At 39.4% G+C, this 19,986-nt stretch overlaps 1 protein-coding gene and 1 long non-coding RNA gene across 24 annotated transcripts in view; one reads left to right on the forward strand and one right to left on the reverse strand.

Moving 5' to 3' along the window:
• ANK3 (ankyrin 3) overlaps positions 1-19,986 on the reverse strand; it is a 755,326-nt gene that overhangs the window by 117,837 nt on the left and 617,503 nt on the right. For 9 of the 23 annotated variants that reach the window (XM_066348434.1, XM_066348437.1, XM_066348433.1 and 6 more), the window contains 3 exons: positions 19,387-19,459; positions 19,163-19,225; positions 6,876-6,929 (listed from right to left, as the gene is read on the reverse strand). In XM_066348434.1, the coding sequence (XP_066204531.1) occupies positions 6,876-6,929; positions 19,163-19,225; positions 19,387-19,459 (190 nt within the window). The remainder of the gene's footprint in view (positions 1-6,875; positions 6,930-19,162; positions 19,226-19,386; positions 19,460-19,986) is intronic. The other 14 variants (XM_066348428.1, XM_066348429.1, XM_066348430.1 and 11 more) reach the window with 3 other exon arrangements.
• LOC136380541 (uncharacterized) lies at positions 33-15,093 on the forward strand. Its single transcript, XR_010746967.1, has 4 exons — positions 33-189; positions 5,966-6,089; positions 14,552-14,736; positions 14,985-15,093. It is a non-coding gene; the product is annotated as an uncharacterized lncRNA (long non-coding RNA).

Here is a 19,986-nt window from a genome sequence, read left to right on the forward strand (position 1 = left end):
GAGGGCCTGCCCTTGAGTTGAGGCCATGAAACTGTGAGGCAGAGGGGAGAAGTTGCGATCCCCATAACTCTCCAAGAAGCTCCTGAGAACACGCTCTTCAGCGCTGCTTTTTAGCAAGAGTTTGAGGGAAAAGAGAAGCGAGACCGGCTGGAAAGAGCAAGTGGATGTTCTGCTTTATTTCTGGCACAGGTTCTTGCAACTCTTTATTATACTCAAGGGAACTAACTAGTCCTCCCCTCTGAGAGGTCCCTGGAGGGGAAGAGAGAGGGAGAGCGGGGGAGGCAGAGGGGGTGGGGTGGGGAGGTCTTGGCTGCCCTGGGTAGGTGTTTCTGTCACTTCGCTGTTCCATTGTTCCCCTGCCTGCCCGCACAGCTGCTCCGCCCTGCTTATGTTGGCAATGTTGAGAAAACTAAGTGGGACTTCCGCACCCTGCATCTGGGTACACGGAGATGCAATTTTATTACTCAATTTCAGAGTAACTCGAGATTTAGGCTAGAAACTAAGTAAAGAACTCGAAACTGTCACGCTGAATTAAGTGGTCAGCAGCACTTTTTTTCACGATAGTCCATCTATCTCTTGGATGGTTACCTAGATATATAGACACTTCAATCTATAGAACTGACGAAATGGGAAACAGGTTTGGTTTTCTTGCATAAATGCATAAGTAGCTATCAAAAAATATCTCATGGAATGTTAAGATGCTATGACACCTGGTGTTTTCATTTGACCAACCTGGCTGTAATCAACATTGCAAAGACACAGAAATAGAGGGGAAGCCATTTATAATTCCTTGGACATATTGAAAAATATTCCCAAAGAAAAGAATAATCTCCAATCCTGCAAAGAATGGAAGGGAAAGTTGTGGTTCAAATGGAGAAAATTTCTAGAATGTAACCTGTATTCCAGGACTGCACTTCAATTTAGCAAAGCCTTATCAGTGACTGTCACTCACACTTCCTCACAAGGACTGAAGGAAAAGGGTCTTTCCTCTTGACTTTTTGGCTGGCCTCACTCTGGCTACTCCTCCACCCAGAATTATTTCAGGCCCTAGAATTCCTGAAAGTCTTTTAGACTTTGAACCACTGTATAAGGTGCATTCTCTTGATGGAACCTCCTTCATCTCAGTAATTTCTCCAATGTTTGATGCTTTTAAAAAATTAATTAAGTAATTTACTAATGAGAGAGAGAGAGAAAAAGGTGGGGGGCGGAGAGGAGAAGCATCAATTTGTTCTTCTATGTGCCCGAAGGGAGATTGAACCCTTTGTGTGTTGGGATGATGCTCTAACCAACCAAGCTATCTGACTAGGGCTCCAGTGTTTGATTCTTTCTAGAACTCCTCCCACCCTCACTCATCATCTTGAGATGTCCCTCAAGTGGGCTTCCCTTATCAGAGTGTATTGCCAGTACAAACATTTGCTTAGTCCAGTGGTTCTCAAACTTTTTGAAGTTGGGGTACATTTAAAATCCTACAAATAACTGTAGGCGCACTATATACACATTTCTGAGAAATATGTTACAATAATTAAGTCAAATATTAAAGAAGAAAAATATAAAGTTCAAGCGTGCTTCTATGGTAAATGAAATAAATACGACAAAATTAAATTTATTCTGACATTAAAAAACATTTTATGTTATATTTTTTGAGTTATGCTTTTTAGAATTCATAAAAAAGAGGGGTTAAAAAATAAAACAAATGACAAAAAGTTATCTTTTTATATATATATAAATAATTCTTAGTAAGATTTCGTAAATTCAGCAGGTCCCGGTACTAATGTGTTTTTTCATTCTTGTGTTTATGAAAAACATGAGCCTGATGTGTCCTAGCTATTTCTTCAATGTTTGGGCATATATTTGAAAGGCAAACCTCTCATTTCCTTGTCAATACATTGAAGAATTCCTCTTTTTACTCTTAATTGTGTTGAGTGCAGAAAACCCCCACCATACGTATCATCTTAACTTTACACCAAACAAAGGATAGAAGAAACTTGCCTCCAGTCTTTCTGGGGAACATGGGGGATGGTATAAACAATCCAGCACCACAGCTTAACAGCCTTTTGCAACCTAATCAGGCAAGTGAGGTGGGGGGTTGGGCAGACTGTCAGCTTACAGCCAATTCCCCACACCTCTGTCCTCCCCAAAAATCTAAACTTCAAAAACCCTGTTGGTTTTTTGGTCCCCAACAGGCACATATTTCTGGAATACCATAGGGCGCACCTGGAAATCTTGTAGGGTGCACCAGTGTGCCCTGGTGCTCACTTTGAGAACCACTGGCTTAGTCTCTCCCACTGGATGGTGAGCTCCCCTAGATTGGGAACCCAATTTTTCCTGGGCCTGGCATATTATAAATAACCCACAAATATATTTTAATTCATGACTGCCTTTATTAAAGAGGTGGGTGGTTTTGCCCCCTCCCCCCTACACTGCACAGTAACTTAGCACCCTTTTGGCATGTCAATCCTGTTTTGTTTTTTTTTGGTGTCCTTACTATGGATGGAACCAGGAACCTCTGAACTTCGGGACAAGAGCCTAACCAACCGGGCTTATCCAGTCACGGCTGCATGTCAGTCTTGATGGCTGTTTGGTATACAGTAAAATGTCAATAAAATTAAGTTTTCATTCCTCTTTATCCTTCTTAGACTTCAGCAATGGTCACTATGAAACCAAAAGAAGCCTGGAGTGGGAGTGGGAGCTGTTAATACATTTGGTCAAAGAATTAAAATAGCCTTATGACAGCCTGACCTGTGGTGGCGCAGTGGATAAAGCATCGACCTGGAAATGCTGAGGTCGCCGGTTCGAAACCCTGGGCTTGCCTGGTCAAGGCACATATGGGAGTTGATGCTTCCAGCTCCTCCCCCCTTCTCTCTCTCTCTCTGTCTCTCTCTCCTCTCTCTCCCTCTCTCTCTCCTCTCTAAAAATGAATAAATAAAATAAAAAAATTTTTTTTTAAAAAGATACTTAAAATAGCCTTATGACATTAAGTAATTACACATTTACTACTTTAGAAAAGTGAAAACATTTCTTACAAGTAAAGAAATTTAGAAATAAAACAATGGTATTATTTTAATGCAGTTTTGCATACCAGGTGCTCTAGATTAAAATATAAATTCCATCATTACTGATTAGGCAATCTTTGGAATACTCTTTACTCTGGGATAGTAACTTTGCCTCTATCCTAATAACCTTTTTGAGGGATTAAATGAAATAATGTACAAAGTAAGGGCTTAATGAGCATAAGTGTTACTATTATTCTGTAACACAGCTTTCTCCAGTGCCCAAGCATGTAAATGTATAAACTCATATAGTTAGCATTTAAATTGCTACTATTTATACTGGTAAGAGAAAAATCGAACCATAGCAGCAAATTGTCCCTGTTTTATATTGGCTAACACATGGCCTAGCTCATCATAGGTATTCTTTTTTTTTTTGTATTTTTCTGAAGCTGGAAACGGGGAGAGACAGTCAGACAGACTCCTGCATGTGCCCGACTGGGATCCACCCGGCACGCCCACCAGGGGCAACGCTCTGCCCACCAGGGGGCGATGCTTTGCCCCTCCGGGGCGTCGCTCTGCCGCGACCAGAGCCACTCTAGCGCCTGGGGCAGAGGCCAAGGAGCCATCCCCAGCGCCCGGGCCATCTTTGCTCCAATGGAGCCTTGGCTGCGGGAGGGGAAGAGAGAGACAGAGAGGAAGGAGGGGGGGGGGAGGGGGTGGAGAAGCAAATGGGCGCTTCTCCTATGTGCCCTGGCCAGGAATCGAACCCGGGTCCCCCGCACGCCAGGCCGACGCTCTACCGCTGAGCCAACCGGCCAGGGCCATCATAGGTATTCTTGATTGAATGAATGAATGCATGAACAATACATTTCTTCATTGAATGAATAAATGAACAATAATAAAACTAACTCACTCTCTTTACAATAACCACTACACACTACACTGTATCAAAGATTAGAAAGGAATGAAATGAACTGTATTGAGTCATTTATTAACTGTATCTAATCCATTCTATAATCCAAGAAATTTTTGATGAGTGGCAGATTCGACCAACACTTTTTATATAAGTAAGTATAAGCCAACAAAGGTAATTCTATTAATAGACAACATTCATACAACATCAGATATATTTAGCTAAAATATATACGGAGTGGGCAAAAGTAGGTTTACAGTCATATAACCACAAAGTCAAGAATAAACTTGTTTCGTGTGCTCACAATTGTATACATACTTTTGCCCATCCCTGTATATTACCAAGAAACACAAGTTTACACTTACTAAGAAGTACCTGTACTGGGTTTATGTTTCCTAGAAGTATTTGGTACATTAGCTTGACTTTTGAACAATTACAAGTGATTTTGCATGACTTCTGAGTCTGAGTTAAAAGAAACCTTATAGTTTCTGCCTATGTCTCTTGGAACACTTGCTCAGGGGAAGCCAGTCCCAATGTAAGAAATTTTACTACCTTGAGATGGCCATGCAGTGAAGAAGCTCCAGGTTAGCCACACAGAGAGACAGTGATGCCCAGTCAACCCTCAGCGGTTCCAGCTATACCCTGGCTGAGGTGGCAGACCTTTGAATGATGAACCATATTGAACACCCAACCATGTTACTCCCGCCTCAGGTGCAATCTGACTGTAATCTCATGAAACAGTGCAAGAACAAGAACCCAGCTGAGCCTAGTCAATTTACACAACCATGGGAGATAATAAATTAAACCACACTGAGTTTAAAGATGGGTTGTTACATTGTAATAATTAGTAGAATGAGAAATGAGAAGGTCCAAGGTAAGCCAATGAGGTCACACACTGGATGCCTAATGTATTCCTAATACATTAGAGTTAGCTCTATAGTGCATTATATTATTAAGGTAGACAGAGTCCAGGGGAAGTACACTAGTAAATGCCACTAGAGGCGTCATCTTTTTAGTATTGATTTTATGCTTTTCAAAATTAGGAGCAGTGTTCTTTTTGTTAATCCATTTCTGACAATATAACACCAGAGGCTGAAAAATGTTTAAAGAAGAATACAAAATACTTCGAATCTAATCGATCCCACCATTAACCAAGCTGAAGACATTCCGAGGGACTTCACTTCAATATGCCAGCTGTCTTCTCTTCCTAGTCCTCCTGTCATGACGAGGTTAAAAGAGAAAGGGTTTCCTGTACCACTACGTAACTTTCAAGGATTCATACACTTTGTCTCTCGGGAAATAATACAAAATAGAATCAGAGACAAAAGAAAGAAAGAAAAATAATGCGTACATTAAAGTATTGTCAGCACTGTGGTCAAATAGGTGTGCCCTCATTTCTTTCTAGATCTCATGTCAGTTGTCCAGCGTGAGTACTTGGTGGAATTTACCAAACTCAAGTTTCTTGCAATCTTTCATCCGCCCACTAATGATCGTTTCAGGTTGAATAAAGGAACAGTACTTGACCTAATATTTAAAAATGTTTTCAAGGCCCTGGCCAGTTGGCTCAGTGGTAGAGCGTCGGCCTGGCGTGCAGAAGTCCAGGGTTTGAGTCCCGGCCAGGGCACACAGGAGAAGCGCCCATCTGCTTCTCCACCCCTCCCCCTCTCCTTCCTCTCTGTCTCTCTCTTCCCCTCCCGCAGCGAGGCTCCATTGGAGCAAAGATGGCCCGGGCACTAGGGATGGCTCCTTGGCCTCTGCCCCAGGCGCTGGAGTGGCTCTGGTCGCAACAGAGCGACGCCCCGGAGGGGCAGAGCATCGCCCCCTGGTGGGCAGAGTGTCGCCCCCTGGTGGGTGTGCCGGGTGGATCCCGGTCGGGTGCATGCGGGAGTCTGTCTGTCTCTCCCCGTTTCCAGCTTCAGAAAGATACAAAAAAAAAAAAAAAAAAATGTTTTCATATCCTATGAGTTTTCTCTCTCTCTCTCTCTCTCTTTTTGCATGTTATTTTCTTCTACTTTCTCCCCCTTAAACCCATCACCAAGAAATACTTGTGTTGCTTTTCCAGGGGTTGAAAATTGTTTTCCCATCTGAATGGAGACTAGGATCATAAAGTTCCTGAAGGTAACTATACCAAATTATATTGTCAGAAACTTTAATTCCTCTGCTGTGAAATGCAGAATCTCCTCAAGGTATGTATTTTGTAATATTATAAAATCAAAATTAATAATGTAAAACACCTTAAATGGTTAACAAAAGGCCTCCAAATTATGTAAGATCTTTTAAAAGCTAGACTAGAAAGAATAAAGAGGAACTTAGTTTATATATTCTAGTGATTTATTAGGAGTTGTTAAAACTCAGCAAGGAGTCTTATAAATAAGCAATTAATGATCAGGATTTAGAGAATTTATATTTATTGTGCTTTTTTTGAAAAAAAGTGATTTTTTCAATCATATCAGAGCAAAGAGAGGAAATGAAAACTACTGGGAAACAAAATCCTTTAACTATTCCTTGAGTAAATTATAGAATAATAGAATGAACCACATCATTAAAATCAACACTACTATTTATTGAGCGCTTAGTGTGTTCTAGGCAGTTTGGTGCTTTTTAAGTATTATTTCATATGATTTTCACAAGGACATTATAAAATAGAACTGTTATCTCTATTTCAAAATAAAACCCAGTTCACACTGTTAGAGTAAGATCACTGAGCATATGCGGAAAATTAAATTCAAAACCAGAGCTCTAATTTTAACTACTGAAATATGCTATGCTATTGAACCAGAAATTAGTAACCAAATTGTAAGCTTCATGAGGGAAGGATATCATTTTTTTTTTTAAGTTTGTTCCACGTTCAGTGCCCAGAACAGTGCCCGGAACATAGTACATGCTCAATAAACATGTGCAATAAAAGGTCAGTGATTGCCTTTGGAGATGGCAACTATATTACTGGAGTGAGGAGAAGGATGGAGACTTACTTTTCACCGTCAACTCTTGTACCTTGGGAATTTTATACCATGTGCATCTATTACCTATTCAAAAAATGAATAAGATTAAAACAAAACAAAACAAAATACTATAAGGATTGCAAGTAAATCATTAGGCTGTGTATTCCTTGACGATCTGCAAGGAAGCTATTAAGATGTGTATGTGCATGAGCAAATATCTGGCAACCAAGGAGAGAAGATGAAATATTTTACAATATTTGACCTTGCTTTTTTAAGAGATGGAACAGAAGGAATGAACAAACAAGGCAGAAGAATGAGCTGCACAGTATTAGTGTACTTTCTGTAGTTTCCCAATGTTCTAAGGCAGTGATTCTCAACCTCTAGGCTGCATTAGAACCACAAGTTCCCAAATGAATCTGACGCTCCTGGTCTAGGGACCACACTTTGATAACTACTGGTCTAAAGGATCTTACAAAGTAATGGCTATTATCTAACGGCAATATCGATTCTACAGAATTAAATATCTATTTTCCTGGGGGGAGTTACTAGAATAAGTAAAACATCAGCTTCAGCGCATGCACACGAGAGATAGAGACAGAGACAGAGAGAGAGAGTGGGAGAGAGAGAGAGAGAGAGAGAGAGAGAGAAAGGGGGTGGGGAGCAGGAAGCATCAACTCACAGGTGCTTCCCATATGTGCCTTGACCAGGCAAGCCCAGGGTTTTGAACTGGCGACCTCAGCATTCCAGGTCGACGACTTATCTACCACGCCACCGCAGGTCCAGTGTTTCTCAAATTTCAATGTACATATTTGCATCGCCTACTAGAGACCTTGTTAAAATGCAGATACTGACTCCACAGGTCTAGGGTAAACACTGAGATCATACATGTATAAGCAACTCCTAGGTGAATGTAAATCACACTTTGAGTAGTAAGACAGTAGAGTGCTGGGCTAGAACCTGTAAAGCAACTATTGCCTTTGAGGCGTTTATTTTCTGGTAAAAAAGTTAAGACCAGGGACAATAATACAAAACTGTACTACTACTCCTGCTGGCTACGATGTTAGTGCTTTGTAGGAGCCAGACACTGTGCTGAGCACTTTATAGGTACGTATCATTTAAGCCTCAACCCTTTTATTGGTGAAGAAACAGATCGAGAGGTTCAGTTATTTTTCAAAACTCACAGGTTTAGTTAGTGGTAGAGTCTAGATTAGAATCCACATAGTTTACAGAACGCAAGCTCTTAAAAGCTAGATTAGAAAGAATAAAGAAGCCTGACCAGGCGGTGGTGCAGTGGATAGAGTGTCAGCCTGGGTTGCTGAGGATCCAGGTTCAAAACCCTGAGGTTGCCGACTTGAGTGCGGGGTCACTGGCTTGAACATGGGATCATACACATGACCCCATGGTTGTTGGCTTGAACCCAGAGGTCACTGGCTTGAAGCCCAAGGTTTTTGGCTTGAGCAAGGGGTCACTGGCTCTGCTGGAGCCATGCGGTCAAGGCACATATGAGAAAGCAATCAATGAACAACTAAGGTGCCACAACTATGAGTTGATATTTCTCATCTCTCTCCCCTCCTGTATTTTTGTCCCTACCTGTCCTCCCCTCCACTCTCTCAAAAAATAAAATAAAATAAAATAAAAAAGAATAAAGAGGAACTTAGTCTATATATTCTAGTGATGACTACTACACCATAATGACAGATGTACAAGAGAAATTACCAGAGCCCAAAGGAAGAGGGCATCACATTCGATTGAGGAGATCAGGTAATATTGAATGGAGAGTGTGTACGTAAAGGCAGGGAGAAGTGAGAAAAAATGGGAGGTCAGCCATTCCCACCCAGAGAACCAAGCATGAGAGGAAAAGAATGAGAATGTTCCAAGGATGGTGAGCAGGTAGGTTTACTGGGGTGATAGGCAACTGAGCTGTAGGAAATGGGCTGAGTGGGCCATATTAGGGCCCTTGAAATTGGATTATAGAATAACAACAGCCACCCAAGTGACAAACAACATTATGCATTCAACTGTGGGTAAAAATGCAATTATTTGTTCACCTGCATTTTTTTTTTACCTGAAGGCCTCAAGTGTCAAAGCTCTCCCTCTTCCTCTCCCGCTCTCCTCCCTAATTCTCATCCTACAGCAGGAAGCAGGTAGGTAGTTGTACGCATTTGACAGGAAAAGAGGCACTGCCATTTACTCAGCACCTACTATACGACAGTCACTTCTAAATGCTTCACATGTTATTTCTTTTCATCTTCAGCAGCTCTGTGTGGTATTATTAACCTCATTAGAGACGAGACAAATAAGACTAAGCATTTTTATTTTTAAAGTTTCAAATAAGAGACGTAAAGATACAAATAGAGAAAAACTATTTCCCATCAATTCAAAATCTTAAAAAGATGTTTATCACTAACATTTTGATAATACATTTTCAGCCTGGAGAATCCAAATGACAATATTACTTCCATGTCTTTTCCCTCAATCCCCTGATATTGGCATTCTCAGAAAAGCAAGGATGCAGGAGTAGAAAGGAAGAGGAATGTGACTGTATTAGGAGGCGGATTCCCTCAAACTTTAGTTCTAAAAGTCTAATTCTCTCCTGGAGTCACAATGGTTAATAAGAAAGTTGCTTAGACTCCAGATTTGCATGTGTTTCATCTTGCAACTTGCACTTGGGATCAAGAACTATATCAAGCAAGGCCTTCTGTGAACGCTGTGAGAGGTGGCTCTGGGGAAGTTGGGGACATGTAGATGATGGGGACATGTGCCTTCTACCGCAGAGGTTCATGCGTGTAGCACAGGCATTTACGTTTGGCTGGAGGCCCAGAAGGTGTTCACAACTCCAGCACCTTCTGAGATGGTCAGAGGCTCAGAGAGAGGCTGATGGTCCCAAGCCCACAATAAAGAATAGAGTGAGCTCTCTCCTGCCCTCTGCATCTGCCCCTTCTGTCAGGAATGAGCAGGTGCAGGGGGGGCTTACTTTAGCCGTTTGTTTTCCAGCATCTCCTGGCAGTCGTGGCCGTTCTTTCAAAACATAAACTAAATGCTGGGCTATAATCTTTTCTTGCTTTCTTTCTCACGCATGTGAGAACTATAGGGAAAGCGGAGACATGTTCAGATGAGCAATGAATGAAATAGGTGGTCTTAAGATGGCCCAAAAAGTGTGTGTCATTTTAAAGGATTCACGTGCATTCTGCGGGAGGGCCATCCTCTGCATTCATTCTTTCCTTTCCCTAGTTCAACGTGCATATAAGATCCTGGCATCAGAGGCAGCCAACAAGGAATCAGGCTTGAATGGCAAAGTTTGCACATATCTTAAACAATAACAATTGCTCTTACCCCACAGAACAAATGACTCTTTTTGCTCAGGCTAATTACAAAAAAAAAAAAAAGAACAAGGGTCAGTTTGCTTCTTCACTCTTCAACATTATTCTGTTCTTTGTGGCTAGATATGCTTCTTTTTAAAAACTGGAAAGCAGTTTACTGCTCCTTAATTCAGGCTTGGTACAGTTTCTAAAGTAAGCACACATGACTCAGTTTTGGAAATTTTCCAGACATAGCAATGAAAAATGTCCTCTGTGATCTTGGTTGGGTTAATAAACAAACCCATCCCAGAAAAGAAAAAGAATTCAGTGTCTTGCCTGTGAAGAGGTAGAAAAAGACAATGTTGTGATAGACACTATATAATTGTCCATATTCTTATCATTATTCAGTAATCCTAATCCACAAATTTCCACTCAGTCATCTAAGTAAGATTAGAAAGTATGCAGACTCTTTCAAATGAACACATAAGACCAACAGAATGAGCTAGGAAGGAGTGCCAGGTTACTTATCCTCTTCTCATTACCTAAAAGTTGTGTCACTTGATGATGATTAAATTACTAGCCACAAACCAGCCCTGTGAAATCAGGCACTAAAATGTGGGTTCTTCCTTGCAGAGGAATTAGATAGCTAAATTCAAGGAGGCAGGTCCTGCCAGTTGATTCCTTCTGTTCATTCTCTCTTAGCGATTCATCACGCTTCGATTCCAAATGCAGACCTTCCTAGTCTCGGCTCTTCGTTCCTTAGGCGCATCAGAACTGGGTGTGCAAACCAGGAGCGTGCTCACGGTCTCCAGGTGCAACAGAGTACGAGGGTCATGTGCACCTTGTGGGCAAGGGTTTGGTCTCACCTTCTTGTATTCAAACTGCCTTTCATTGTGCAAGGGAATAACCCCCTGCGTTTTGCTTTGTTTTATATTTCTGACCTAAAAGATGTGTATATACAAGGTAAAGACACCCAGGCCTATTGTCAGTTCTCATGCTCACTGTGGTTCTGGCCCAAGTGGTCAGGTGACCCCTGCCCCTTTGTCCTCTGGTTCTCTCACCCCTCCTGCATCTGGCTCTCCGCCCAACATCCTACCTTCCCTCTGCCATTCATTCTCACTGCAGATGTTTCACTTTCTTCTCTACACATTCCTTCTGTAGGAAGGATGCTAGAGTGAGGGGGAGGAGACAAGGTGGTCAGATAAGGATCCACTTCCACATGAGGCAGCTCAGACTATCCAAGTAAATGGGCAGGGATGAAAATAATTTGGCGGGGGTAAGGGAAAGAAGCATGTTCAAAATTACCATGTGTGGGCAAATGAAAATAACCCTGCCGTCCAGACCGCAGCCTGTGGGTCACATCCAGCCTGCTGTCATATTTCTGAAAATGAGGTTTTGTCACAGAGCCATGACCATGTGTAGAGGTACTGGCTGGTCTGCTGTTGTGCTACAAAGGCAGAGTTGAGTGGTTGGGAAAGAGACCACAGGGCCTGACAATTCTAAAATAGTTACCACTGGCCTTTTACAGAAAACCTCTGCTGCCCCCTGAAATTTATGACTAGTAAATTGAGATGAGGATTAGAAAGACATTAAAAAATATGATTGAGCCTGACCTGTGGTGGCGCAGTGGATAAAGCGTCAACCTGGAATGTTGAGGTTGCCAATTTGAAACCCTGGGCTTGCCTGGTCAAGGCACCTATGAGAAGCAACATATGAGTTGATGCTTCCCACTCCTCCCCTGCTTTCTCTCTCTCCTCTCTCTAAAATCAATAAATAAAATCTTTTTTTTTTAAAAAGTATGATTGAGAGGAGAATGGAAAAGAGGTAGCCAGGGGTCATATCACATAGGACTTAGCAGACACGGAGAGGGACTAATGTAAAGCCTTGAAAGATTTTTATTCCAGTTATGTATTTTGTGCTATTTTGGGGGTGTATCTGCATTTATTTGTGGGGGATGACTACTTTGATCATGGAATGCAGCAACCATACAGATGACTGTGAAATGTAAATGTACAATTGAACAAGGTGTTATAAACATCATCCAGGTTGAGAAGCAGAAAACCAGCACTTCAGAAGCCCCCCATCCTCATCCCAATCACAGCCTCCTCCCCCATTAGTCACTTTCTTTACAGTGTTATTTTCCTGGCTTTTAAAAAAAACCCCTCAAAATCTATTTTTACAATCGTAGCTAAATTTGATGAATTTTGTCTGTGTATAATTCACAACCCAGCAACTCCACTCCTAGGTTTATATACTACAGAAATATATGCATATATGCATGCATGCATGTATGCATACATATATACTGCTCACAAAAATTAGGGGATATTTAAAAATGAATACAAAGCAATAAAATACCCCCTAAGTTTTGTGAGCAGTGTATTAAGAAGCAGCTTTGTTTACAACAGCCCCAAACTGGAAACAAGCTTCATTTCCATTAATACTAGAATCGATCGTGTAATTCCAGTATTAATGCACAGGCAGACAATGGAATATGACACTAAAAGGAAATAAACCACAACTGTATGCAATAGCTTGACTAAATCTCAAACACAGAACTCTAAGTGGTGAAGGGCTTTAAGCTGGAGAATGGAATAACAGCCTGTAAGGAGTCTTCTGCAATCAGTATCCTGTGGGAGAAATGAGGGGGGGGGGATTAGGGTGGTGACTGTGGAGATGCAGAGGACAGAGACTCGAGATGTATTTTGGAACTAGAACTGATAGAACTTGCTGATGGACTTGGTGTGAGTGGTAAAAAAAGAGAAATTACACCTAATCACAGTATTTTTCCAAAGTTAGAAGCAGGGAGGCAGTCAGACAGACTCCTGCATGCGCCCAACTGGGATCCACCTGGCATGCCCACCAGAGGGTGATGCTCTGCCAATATGGGGCGTTGCTCCGTTGCAGCCGGAGCCATTCTAGCGCCTGAGGTGGAGGCCATGGAGCCATCCTCAGTGCCCGGGCCAACTTTGCTCCAATGGTGCCTTGGCTGCAGGAGGAGAATAGAGATATAGAGAGGAAAGTGAGGGGGAAGGGTGGAGAAGCAGATGGGTGCTTCTCCTGTGTGCCCTGGCTGGGAATCAAACCCGGGTTGTCCACACGTCAGGCAATGCTCTACCGATGAGCCTACCGGCCAGGGCCTAACCATAGGTTTTGACTTGGGTAATGGGCCTATTTTCTTCGATGGAGAAGGGTAGCAAGAGTCAGTGTTGGAGGGATATGTTTAAGCATGATGAGGTAAGGTACCTGTGAGAATCTCACTGGCCATGTCAAGTACATGGCTAGGAATCCCAGTGGATAATGTGTATGAAAGTCACTAGACAATTCCAATTGCAAAGAAAGGCTACCAAAGATAGGATGGACTCCGTTTTACAATAAAGGCCTTGGTCCCAGTTGACAGATCTTTTTCTTTTGCTGAAAAGGCCTTTAAATTTATTATTCTTTGAGATGCAAGTATACTTTGAGGGAGTCATTATAAAGCTATTCATCAATTTAATATATAGCTTAGGACTTCTCATTAGAAGGGGTTTAATGGAGGGAAAAAAGAACATGGCAGGCAAATTGTCCGTTTTCAGAAATGTGTAAAACTATTTTTCTTTCAATCTCCCTCCACTTTGAAGCAAATGACCAAACATATATTGAAGATCGGCTGTGTGCCAGGCACTGTACTAAGTTCTAGGGATACAACAGAGAAAAAGACTAGGTCTCTCCTCCTGGTATTTCATTTTGACTTTATCAATAAGAGTAGCATGCAATTATGGAATGTCTATCTGAAAGGTCAGTTAAAAGCAGAGAAATATCAAGCAAAAGGCTAGATGATTTAAGAGGTATCTGTACCGTGGTAAAATATCAGAGGAAGAACAATTTCTGCATAACCACCACCACTTCCTTGGACCACCTGGGGGCATGCTAATCTCTAAAATTTCTTTCCAGAGCTAGGAAGCTAAAAACATAATATTCTGACTTATTTATTGGGAGGACAAGAAGATTAGGATAGCAGGCTAGTCCGAGGCATTTGGTGAGGGGAGGTCCTAAAGAGCCTCTTCCTGGTGCCTTCTTCATATCCAGCTGCACATTTCCCAAAGTAGTTTCTCCTAGTTTTTTGAGTTTCAGATTGTGCCAAGTAAAATTCTACTTATTCTCTCCAAATTGAGAATACTTTGATAAATTTACTAAAATGGTGTGCCTTTGATTTTTAAAGTCTATTCTAAATCATGTTTACATTTATTTTACTTGAATTTGCATTTTGACTGGCATACTGTTTTTCTTCAGCTAAGATGGCCAGTCAAAGGTATATTTCTATTGTAGTCTCAATGAGGTCTTTAAAAAATAATTCTTATTACTTTGTGATACTTTTGAAGATCATGGTTTGTTCCCTTTCTTAAACATGTTTGTTTTTCTTTTAAGGAAAAAGAAGTTTAAAAAAAATACATTCTTGGGTGCTATATATAAGAAAACAGATTGTGTTAGAATATCAGTGAAAGATCTCACCTAACCCCAGACTGTGAGCTCTCCTTGTCTAGCTCTACACTTACCCAGTTGGGCAAGCCACTCAACATTTATTTGTGCTTTGCTTCCTCATCAGTATAATGGTGAGTACATGATACTGACCCCAGCCTTTCAGTTCTATGAAATCTGTGGAATTTAATTTGCTATGGCTTCTATTGGGCACTGAATTTGGCACCAAGGAGAGTTGAGCATGACTCTCCTTACCCCTCAAGTCACCCTAACATAGGATGAAAGTTTTTTTGCTTTATCACATTTCAAACCCATACCTACTTAACAATTATTTCTACCATATATGTACTTAGAGTCTTATTTTTTTTATCTTAATATTTAGTGTCTGCATTTGATCCTGGAGAGATTGTATAGCCCCACCAAATTTGTAAGTACCTAAGAATTAAACAATTCCTCCCAGCAAGAGTTTGCTCACCTCGCTGTCTCATTAAGATTAATGAGTTCAGTGGAATCATATCACACAGAGCTGCCTCTTCTGGTTTTTACTTTACACGGCTTAATCCTATTTCTGTAGTTTTTTAAATCTGCTACCCAACCTAGTAGATGTATGCAAACATTTCATACATTTTTTAAAAATTAAAAAGAAACCTCAAATGTACAGAAATTTATCATTTAAAAGCAGTATTGAACTAAAATGAAGCTAACTGTGAAGTCTCTTGGGAGGGGACCCCAATTGGAAGCCAGTTTAAACCAGTTTTCTTTCTCCCTCCCTTCCTTTTTTTCTTTCTTATTTTTATATCTTTTATTTTTTTCTCTTTCTCCCACCCACCCTCTCTTTCTTTCTCTCTCTTATCTTTTCTTTCTTTTGAATTAGAAACTGAACTGTAAAACATAAAAATTTAATTGGCACTAGAACCAAGATATTAATATTATATGCATGTTAATTTCAGTGTATGTAGCACATTTCCTGGTAAAGAAGACAGTAGGGTCTCACGATATTTGTGAACCAGTCTAGCACCCTGGGGAAATCTACTGACCTCCTACCTGTATAATGTTTGGGCTTAAGAAGCTGCCTGACGTAAGGTTGCCCTCCGTCCCTTTCTCCTACTGCTTTCCTTTGCTGGGACTTCATCCTTTCTATGCTCTGTGACTTGACTCTATTGTTCCCCATCAACTGATAACTATCTAGAGTTGTTTTCCTTACGTTATTTCTTGTTTTGTTGAGAAAGTGACCCAAACATTCTTTCTCCTATTCTAATTTATCAATGTGTACCAAAAAGGGGAAAAGAAAAAAAAAAGAAAGACAGAAGAGAGACTACTGTTCTGTTAATATTTACTCAATTTTTATAATTTAAAATTAAAATTATATTTTCCCATATTAAACATCCATTCTTATTTTAAAAAACCTGACAGCATACATTTCTATTATGTTTATTTGCTTTTATTCCTTTTTTCTTTTCTTTTCTTTTTTTTTTAGGTAAAGGAAGGGAGATAGTGAGGCAGACTCCCACATGCACCCAGACTGGGATCTACCTGGCAATCCCATCTGGGGCCATGCTGAAGTACCAAGCTATTTTCAGCACCTGAGGCTGATGTACTCCAACAGAGCTATCCTCAGCACCCAGGGCCACACTTGAACCAATCTAGCCAGTGGTTGCCAGCGGTGAAGGGGGGGAGGTGAAGAGAAGCAGATGGTCGCTTCTCCTGTGTGTCCTGACTGGGAATCGAACCTAGGATGGCCACACACAGGGCCGATGCCCTATTCACCACCAACCAGGGCCATTTATTTGCTTCTAAGAGCTGCTGATATCCTCAGCATCCTGGGATACTAGTATAATGATCTCTTGCTAGTTCTTCTAAAGAGAGATTTTCATAACATGTAGTTTCATGGAAGTTAACATTTGCCATAGTTCCTAGGGATTACTGAAATAGGCAGACCCAAATCCATTGAGAGTGGCAAAATTCTGGCTAAAAGATCAGGCAAATGAGTCAAAAGTAAAAATTATCATTAAGGTTGCAGGGGCCTTTTAGAATTAACATTTCAAAATAATTTGTTTGCGAATTCAAAGTATTATAGAAATGCTAGTTTCTGCAGTTAAAATGATATAATACATGATAGAAGAAATGTGACTTACTGGAGCTCATATAAGCAAAATTTAGGGACATGGGCTGACAGTAATATTAATAGGACTCAAATTAAATGTATATTACAGCCTCAAAAATATCTTAATCTTCAATAATAGGTTTTTAATATCATCCATGGACAAAGCAGTGACTCTTCTATAGTCTGCTTTGATCACACCACATCTAGAATATTGTGTTTAGATCTGGCCAACTCAGTTTGAGATAGATATAGGCACAATAAAATGTGCATAGGAAACTGAGTATGATGGTGAGGGAACAGTGGAAGGAAGTGGTGATAATATGCCCAGAGGAAAAAAGACTAAGAGGAAATATGAAAAGAGTTTTTAAATATTGAAATCTTGTCACATGGAAGAGGCAGATTTTGTTCTAAATAGTACCTAAGTACATCAGAGCTTGAATCAATGAGTAGAAGCTACAGACACTCAAACTGAAGAATTTTTAAAGTCCGAGTTGTTCACAATGGAATAGGCAGTTTGGGAATAACCTATGACTTGAGGTGTCTGGGGAAAGGAATCCCTAGGTGGAGGAGGCTATGGGGTAATTCGAACACTGGATGGTTGTTGTTCAAACTGAGTGACCTTTAAGGAATTCCTTTCAACATTAAATTCTACAAAATTATGCACTTGAAAGCCATTTAATTCCAACAGCCCATGGACACACCTGTATAACAAGGGCCAGCCAATGTGTTTTAAGAAAGACGGATAAAATGAGAAAATTCTTTTTACTAATTTCAAATGACCAAACTGATAAATCTAAAGGAAATGATTGTCATTTCTAGTTAAACAGCTAGATCAAGTATCTTCAGATAAAGAGATTTAAAATCTTTCCTTTTTGAAATTATTTGGTTAGTTATCCACATGCATAAAGCTATTATATAGTCCATTCAAACTTGGCTTCTTATCAGTGTGGCTATTTTGGGACGTTGTGTTAAAAACTAGCAAATTTTTAAGTTTGTGTATGTCACATTACATTTCATAATAATTTTATCTGAAGTACATTTGCGTTATGGGTTGCATGTGTACACATCTATGTGAGGACATCATTTTTTTTTATCTCTGCATATCAGAAATTACTCTGAAAATGTGGCATAAGATGGCATTGAAATATAATATGACAGAAAAGCATGTTACTCTTAAAGTCCTATAGATGATACACATCTATTTGGAGATAGAATGGAAATAAACATATAGCTGATGTTTCAGAGGGAAAGAAAGAAGAGTGAATAAAGCCTTTAACATTAATCAAACTACATTTACAAACAATGAGACAGGTCCTGAAGGGCCACCATGGCATTAGCTCAGCTCCTGTGTGTGTGCAGTCCCCACCCACAGTGACAGTGGGCAGTTCCTGGAAAAACAGTCACAGTGACTTTGGGTCAGGTACACATTTCCACTATTTAGGTTTCCAATGAAATTTGTGCAGATCAAAGAAGGAACCCATAACTAAAATCGGGAAGATTACCTAAAGGCAGAGGAAGACTAGCAACACTAAGACTGATCCAAGGGAAAAATACTCCATCTGAGATGGCAAATGGAAAAAGCAAGAAGACAGAATATAATTTCAGAAAGTCAAATGATGCAAGAAAGAAACATAAATTCTATAAGTAAATGTTTCATTATTTCAGCAAAATGCTATGATTTGCAATCTTTACATTTATTCATGGTAAAATATTAGTTTTCCAATGAGCTTAAAGATTAATTAACTAACATATCCTATATTAATATAATTAATTATTAATTATAGTATAATCACATAATTATACTATAATATGTAATTAATATCCTATATTGATTAATATAATCTATTATTATTACTTAGTCAAATATATTGATTTATAAGGCAAAAAAATAGTTTCTTTTAAGCATAAGAAGTATAGCTATAATCATTTATATTTTCATTTCTTTCATAAAAAATATTTAAAATTTATATTTTGAAAGCAATTTTGCTCAGGTTGAGTTTTCATTATTAGTTCAAGATCAAAGTGCTTTTACTACAACGCTTAGGGAAAAATCTGAAACTGGGAAACTGAGCTCCTACCTATAAGCATACCTTCTCTTGCTTATTTAAAAAATATTTTAGCTATAAGCATTAATCAGTTTTCCCTTTCAAGATTTTTCAGAGATATATAATAAAAACATCAATTTTCTGCTTAATAGAAACAAAGAGAAAGATAGTAATCCAGATAATCAGTGAGACTTGTATTTTCAAACTCGAAAATGGGTTCAAGAACTGATTTAAAGAGACGAAAAGGAAACAATCAGTAATACCAAATACGCATTGTTTAAATGACACATAAATTAATAATCTCAAGAAAATATGAAAAGTTAGTAACTCAAGGAAGTGTTATATTTCAAAGATAAGAAATGGAAGATAAAGATGGTAGTTAAATTTTATCACAATAAAAATTTCAAATACCTTCTTCAACATCTGAGATATACTCGCCATCACTGAGCATTTCAGGGGTGCTGGCTTTACGAACTGCATAATTTAAGCGAACAATGTAAGTGTGTGCAAAATGCATACTTTTGATACTACAACGCATGTTAGTATTTCTAGAAACATTTCTGTAATAAACATTTTTCAGGAAGCAACTACACAGTCACTCTTGATTATAATGAACTCAAAGGAGGTTTTCATACCTTCATCATCAGACATATCAAGAACTTCATTCATTGTTTCTGGAACATTCATTTTGTGCTTCTCTGTGACAGTCTAGTAACCAAAGAAAGCAGTGAATTTAGTGTGAGGAGAGTGCATGTTTTAATAAGACTATTTATATCTTTCTAAATTAATTTGTTTATTATTAGTTGACCTACGTATTGCTTATCCTGAAGCCCACACATATAAAATGACATCAAAATTGTCCTTTAGTAGCACTAAGGTCCTCACCATATACATGGAAGAGAACAAATATAAGGTGAAACAATTTTACGTAAAAGAGTTAAGTCCCTAATAAGGCTTTTCAAAGGAAAAGGGAAGAGAGATACCACTTATACTTTTTCTATACTTTTTTCTGATCTGATGAACCTACTACTTCATTCTACTAAATATCTTGGCTGAAGAAACCCCAAATGAATGTCAAGAAATGTATGTTTTTACTACTTTTCAAGCTAGCCATTTTTTTTGTCTTTCTCATCTATGTGTACATTTTAATTCCTAGAATAAATTACTATTAAGATTGTATAAATTATATAACTTAATGACTATATATATGAAGAAAATATTTTAGAGGTAATGCA

The sequence above is a fragment of the Saccopteryx leptura genome, chromosome 9 (assembly GCF_036850995.1).
Source record: "Saccopteryx leptura isolate mSacLep1 chromosome 9, mSacLep1_pri_phased_curated, whole genome shotgun sequence".
Lineage (NCBI taxonomy): Eukaryota > Metazoa > Chordata > Mammalia > Chiroptera > Emballonuridae > Saccopteryx > Saccopteryx leptura.